This window comes from Triticum dicoccoides, chromosome 7A, assembly GCF_002162155.2.
Source record: "Triticum dicoccoides isolate Atlit2015 ecotype Zavitan chromosome 7A, WEW_v2.0, whole genome shotgun sequence".
NCBI lineage: Eukaryota > Viridiplantae > Streptophyta > Magnoliopsida > Poales > Poaceae > Triticum > Triticum dicoccoides.
In genome coordinates this window covers 44,096,209-44,102,884 of record NC_041392.1, presented here as the reverse complement: position 1 = coordinate 44,102,884, position 6,676 = coordinate 44,096,209, and the positions used below count along the sequence as shown (strand labels likewise).

The window sequence follows — 6,676 nt, the reverse complement described above, 5'->3', positions numbered from 1 at the left end:
ACTGTATACTAGCAGATTCCACGACTGATTCTCGAAAAAAAAAAAGCAGATTCCACGACACAGGGAAAATAGCACACAAGATGTAAGTGTGTGCGCAAATATATAAGTACATTTTAGTATAATCACAACGAAAACAATGGGGTTAAGTGAAATTTTACCTTTATGACAAAGAAAGCCGCTTGCAATGGTTGCTGACTTGCTCACTGACAGCACAGTGGAAGTTCAGATTTATACAGCAACAGATCCAAAAAAAATGTCTGGTGTGAAGAACATAATGTGGTAGCCAAGCTATGAAATTGTCTCTGCACCAGATTATGGATTTAGGGAACTATATGGCAGCAGTACAACTTTTACATTTCGGACTGTTGGTGGTCAAAACCAAATCCAAGATTAAAAAAAATAGAAACCGGAATAAGGCACGCCAAGGAAATTGTCATGTCCATTGAAGAAAAGAAATTTCAAAAATCCACGACTCGTACCTATTCATCAGATAGGCTGCCTTGGGCCACACAGTTCGTCTCAAGTACCATAGGTGGCAATACCTGATCATGTGAACATCACAGCTAGAGCTGTCTGTAAGATAATCTATTCCATCGAAAAGAAAGTGCTAGATCTACTAACAGCACTGGAAGGAGAGTAATGCCACAGATATTTGCAAAAGTGCTTGTACAAAAACCGCAATGTAGATCCTGTTCAGCAGACAACCCAACCTGTGTCATTCAGGGGTGTTAGCATCATCCCGGATGAGCCTCGTGGCCAGGACCAGACATGACCAACATGACCAGGACAAACAAAACCTCGATCTCTAATGGCAATTAACAATTGCATCGTACTACACTATATTATTATGGCAATACCAACTTCAGTCCTGTATAAACCTGGTGATGAAAGCGCAAACTGTAGAGTAGGTTAAAAAGATCTTATGACAGAGCCATCATTATGACTAATATAGATCGCTGATTACAGACTAGATGCATCCTTATAGATTACCTGATCTGCCCATGTGAGGATGCTTTGATATGCATTTGGCAAATACCAGAGGTGACGAAGCTAAAATGTGGCCGAGAAAAAAGCACAATTGACAGCATTGATACTTGCCAAACATAGCATTACAGTCTAATCAGTGATCAACTGCCAACCAAACTACTCGTCTCAGTTCCTCAACTAAATGACTAGAGGATGGATATTACCCAGCAGATTTAGTATCTGGTTAAACTGGGTGAGCACTTGGCTCGACTGTCTTGTACTTGTCATGAGCCTCCTCATACTTCAGCTTGAGCTCCTCATGGCGCTTCAGTGAAGCCTCAGAAAACTTCGTCAGACAATCAAGGACTACCGTCAGTTTTGACTGTAACCCTTCCACCAGTGCTACCCCGCTGCTTGATTCCTGCTCATTGTTTTCCAGCATCACACATTCCTGAGACTCACTCCTGGAATGTGGCTCTCTTCTCAGTTTAGTTTGATCAGCCTGATGCTCGAACGAGTCGCGCAAGAGCTGCATTACGTCTTTAATGGACTTGCATAGCTCATCAGTGGGGAGCGACTCCATCATGGCAAGCCAGTCCCTGCAGAGGATGAATATCGGAGGGGAGACTGCCTGGCGAGGAGGAAATGAGATCTTCCGCTTCCGACGGCGTCGTTCCTGGGGTGGTTGCAGGATGCACTTCTGGAGCCATTCATTGAGGGAATGCACATATGACTTCTGAGCAGTAACCCAGATCCTGAAGGTGGACGAAAAGCAGTCCATCTCATTACACAGATGCATTGCCGCCTGGCGGTGATGCTCCCCTTGCTGCACCGAGGTTGAAGTTTTTACATGGTATGCCAGTGAGATTGTAATGAATTGTTTGTGGTGGCATTCCAGCATTGCTTTCCACATTCTAATTAATCTGCAAAAGGAATGTATGTGCACTTCATTTTCAATGTTAACATGGAAAATAAATGTGAATAAAACTATAGCAAATCAATATGTCTATAACATATTTTGATTAGCCAGATCAAAGTTCAAATGTCAAGAATCAGATTGCCCAGCAAAACAGAGGTTCTTTAGAAAATAAATAGTGAATGATGTAGTCAAAACAATTAAGATGTTCTCCTTATATTCAGTATTGTACTGCCAAAACTAAATTTGGAATAACATGACAATTCAAACATTTGCATAACTTACAACAAAGCAACAAGGTAATATTAAGCAGGAACAAAGGAACCATGATCAACAAATCTGTTAAAACCCATATTGATGTAAAACAAAAATGTTTGGTACTCCCTCCGTCGCACAATACAACAACAACAACAACAACAAAGCCTTTAGTCCCAAACAAGTTGGGGTAGGCTAGAGGTGAAACCCATAAGATCTCGCAACCAACTCATGGCTCTGGCACATGGATAGCAAGCTTCCACGCACCCCTGTCCATAGCTAGCTCTTTGTCGATACTCCAATCCTTCAGGTCTCTCTTAACGGACTCCTCCCATGTCAAAATCGGTCGACCCCGCCCTCTCTTGACATTCTCCGCACGCTTTAGCCGTCCGCTATGCACTGGAGCTTCTGGAGGCCTGCGCTGAATATGCCCAAACCATCTCAAACGATGTTGGACAAGCTTCTCCTCAATTGGTGCTACCCCAACTCTATCTCGTATATCATCATTCCGGACTCGATCCTTCCTCGTGTGGCCACACATCCATCTCAACATACGCATCTCCGCCACACCTAACTGTTGAACATGTCGCCTTTTAGTCGGCCAACACTCCGCGCCATACAACATTGCGGGTCGAACCGCCGTCCTGTAGAACTTGCCTTTTAGCTTTTGTGGCACTCTCTTGTCACAGAGAATGCCAGAAGCTTGGCGCCACTTCATCCATCCGGCTTTGATTCGATGGTTCACATCTTCATCAATACCCCCATCCTCCTGCAACATTGACCCCAAATACCGAAAGGTGTCCCTCCGAGGTACCACCTGGCCATCAAGGCTAACCTCCTCCTCCTCACAGCTAGTAGTACTGAAACCGCACATCATGTACTCGGTTTTAGTTCTACTAAGCCTAAACCCTTTCGATTCCAAGGTTTGTCTCCATAACTCTAACTTCCTATTTACCCCCATCCGACTATCGTCAACTAGCACCACATCATCCGCAAAGAGCATACACCATGGGATATCTCCTTGTATACCCCTTGTGACCTCATCCATCACCAATGCAAAAAGATAAGGGCTCAAAGCTGACCCCTGATGCAGTCCTATCTTAATCGGGAAGTCATCGGTGTCGACATCACTTGTTCGAACACTTGTCACAACATTATTGTACATGTCCTTGATGAGGGTAATGTACTTTGCTGGGACTTTGTGTTTCTCCAAGGCCCACCACATGACATTCCGCGGTATCTTATCATAGGCCTTCTCCAAGTCAATGAACACCATATGCAAGTCCTTCTTATGCTCCCTATATCTCTCCATAAGTTGTCGTACCAAGAAAATGGCTTCCATGGTCGACCTCCCAGGCATGAAACCAAACTGATTTTTGGTCACGCTTGTCATTCTTCTTAAGCGGTGCTCAATGACTCTCTCCCATAGCTTCATTGTATGGCTCATCAGCTTAATTCCACGGTAATTAGTACAACTCTGAACATCCCCCTTGTTCTTGAAGATTGGTACTAATATACTCCGTCTCCATTCTTCTGGCATCTTGTTTGCCCGAAAAATGAGGTTGAAAAGCTTGGTTAGCCATACTATCGCTACGTCCCCGAGACCTGAATATTATGGGACGGAGGGGGTACATACTAAATCTCAAAACAATATAAGACGTTTTTGCAAGCTATGTTAGCTTTAGCTTGCAAAAACGTCTTATATTATGGGACGGAGGGGGTACATACTAAATCTCAAAACAAAGGCATTAATTAGGTCATACCCTTGAATGAGCTCAACAAGTTGTGGCTGCAGCTCTCCATCCCTTATTTTCTCAATTCTTTTTGAGATTGCATCAACAGCCTGGATTGCAACAGAAACCCTGGAGTGCAGATCCTTCACAACAGCTCGAGTCTTATCAATGAGTTCTGCATTTAGACCTCGTGTAAATTGGTGCCGGAGAAGGTTACATTTCTCGTCGTAAGTCTTTCTGACATTTTCACTTGCCTAAATAAACAAAGTAATGCAGTTTCAGTGACTCATTATGCCAAGAACAGACACATTTAATTGGTAGCCTCTATTTCACAACTCACAGCCTTTATTACATTATTTTATAGTTGACATACAACATGCAATCTACACTCCAAGTAGTATTAAGCAAATCAAATTTTACGATTAACAGAAACAAAAATAGTATGCCTGCTACAGTTTACAACCATTCTTTCAAGATACAGTAGTTGCCTCCTAAACTTAGTCTTGAGAACTACCAAGATTAAAAACAAGGTTTAGTAGAAACAAAAATAGTATGCCTGCTACATTTTACAACCATTCTTTCAAGATACAGCAGTTGCCTCCTAAACTTAGTCTTGAGAACTACAAGATTAAAAAGAAGGTTTCACTAGAGCCATACAACAAAACACCAGCCATATTTTTAGAGAAGTGGCTAATTCATGATTGGCGCATCATACTAGAAAGCTTCCTTAAATAATGTAAATGTACCTTGATTTCATCATATAATTTTCTCTCCCATGCATGTAGCCTATCCAATGTAGAAGAATGGCTTCCAGACACCATAGCAAATTGCTCAATGAAATCATTATTACTATCATCCACATCATCTTGAATCATCGAAGTTGTAAGTGGACTTTTAGATGACGATGATAGAGACGAGACTGAACGTTTCCAAGTAACAACATTTGAAACATGCTGTGCGGTTTCTACAGAAACAAAACAAATAGCATATCTTTAGGCAAATATTATTGTAGCGATGATGAGAAGATGACAGTTACACATCCTACTTACCCTGATTGAGAAGAATTTGACGATTGCAGCAGACTCGAAGGGCTGATACGAATCGGGTAGTAGGTTTGCCTGGAGAACCTAGAATTTAAGAAATAAATGGAAAAGGAAGATTCATCAAACGATCCTATTTAACCCAGATAGGAAAGTGAAGAAATCATCTTGTCTTTTTAAGCAATCTTGGTCTGATAGCCCACCATGGTAACCAAATTTTGGGCTTGCCCTCACATTGCCAAGCCAAAATTTGGTATAACCAAGACATGCCCAAAAAGACGAGATCGTGTATCCCCTCATGATTATCACCTGGTAGTTTAGCAGATATATCAAGTCTGATCTTCTTTGTCTCGAGCATTCTTGAAACCTCATTCCCGGCTTCGGCAGCACGTATAAAGCGGGTTTCAATTTCCTTCATGCTTGACACAAAATCTTTTGCTCGATGAGTGATGAACTCGGAAGGGTCTTCTGTTTCTGTGTGTGATTCTCTTTTTGGATCCCCTTCCTCCACCTTTGGCACAACCTGCTCAGAAGAAGCCCCTTCATCAGAAGCAGCCACCAACCCACTTGCTTTACTGATCCCTCCTTGTGTCGCTTTGGTTTCCTGCTTCGGCGTGTTATCATCGGTAATCTCCGATTCTGAATGCATTCTAGTGGACCTGTTTGCTGGTTCTTCACTGAATGTCACCGGCTCAGCTTCCCATGACTCTCTCAAGCCCTTCAACCTATCGAAGTTCAAGGTCAGCCCATCCACATTGTTTGCTCTGGCAGCACCAGCTGCGTCAAAAAAATCCCATGATGAGGTACACAATTCTTCCGGTGGCGGCGGCGGCGGTATGAAGGCCGAGACGGGGGATTCCTGCCCCACAAATTCACCGGCGGACGGATCGACCGTGAACGTCAGAGGAGCAGTGCCCCCGGCCTTCATGCAGTGGACCCTCGCCGCCGCAGACGACGGAGAGGCCAGGCGATCCCCTCCTCGATGCATCGCCAGCATCGGGGACGGGGAGCCCCCGGTGTTGTTGTCCGCCTCCGCCGCGCGCGACGGCGACGGGGACGCCATGGAGGAGCGCGACGGCGACCTCCCGGCCTCGGAGATGGAGAGCGACGACTCGGGCGAGAGGTTGGCGGCCTCGGCGTGCCGCCGCAGCGCGGTGCCCACGCCGCGCAGGGAGCGGGTGTAGGACAGGTGCGCCGCCGAGAGTGCGTCCCTGGACTCGATGGCCCGCCTGATGCGCCGCAGCCGCTCCTTGCACAGGGCCAGGGCGTCCTCGCCGCCGCCGCCGCCGCCGGCCTTGGAGGGCGAGGAACCCATCGAATCGAATCCCCTCCTGCGAAATTTAGGGCACGGACGGTCAGAAATCCGGAAGCTTGCAGCGGGATTTAGGTACCTAGTCGCCGGATGAGGAGAGCCTCGTGCCTGGAGACCCAATGCGGGGTGGAGGGAGACGGCGAAGGGGCGCGGCGCCGCGGTGGAGGGGCGGCGGGGACGGGGACGGCAATGGCGGCGGCGGCGAGAGCGGGAGGCGGGGGAGCTGGGAGTGGTGGGTTCCAGCAGGAGCTAGGGCCCTTCTCCGCGGTGGCGCCGCGGCGGAGGAGGGGGTGGACTCCGGCGGGTCTCCGATCTGGGAGAGGGGAGGCGAGTGGGGAGGAGCTCAGCTCGAAGCAGAGCAGCGGCAGCAGGCAGCTCGCTCTGTTTTTTTCCTTTTTTTTTAATTTGGAGAGGAGCAGTAGCAGCTTTGCGTGGACGCAGCTCACGGCCTTGC

At 46.5% G+C, this 6,676-nt stretch overlaps 1 protein-coding gene across 1 annotated transcript; it reads right to left on the bottom strand.

Moving 5' to 3' along the window:
• Positions 1–806: 806 nt before the first annotated feature.
• On the bottom strand, positions 807–6,257 carry LOC119330298 (protein ROLLING AND ERECT LEAF 2-like). The gene is made up of 5 exons (XM_037603404.1): positions 5,220–6,257; positions 4,920–4,997; positions 4,617–4,834; positions 3,901–4,124; positions 807–1,889 (listed from the first exon to the last, which is right to left on the bottom strand). The coding sequence occupies exons 1-5, from the start codon at positions 6,223–6,225 to the stop codon at positions 1,211–1,213; spliced, it is 2,205 nt and encodes a 734-aa protein (XP_037459301.1). The 5' UTR covers positions 6,226–6,257; the 3' UTR covers positions 807–1,210.
• Positions 6,258–6,676: the final 419 nt, after the last annotated feature.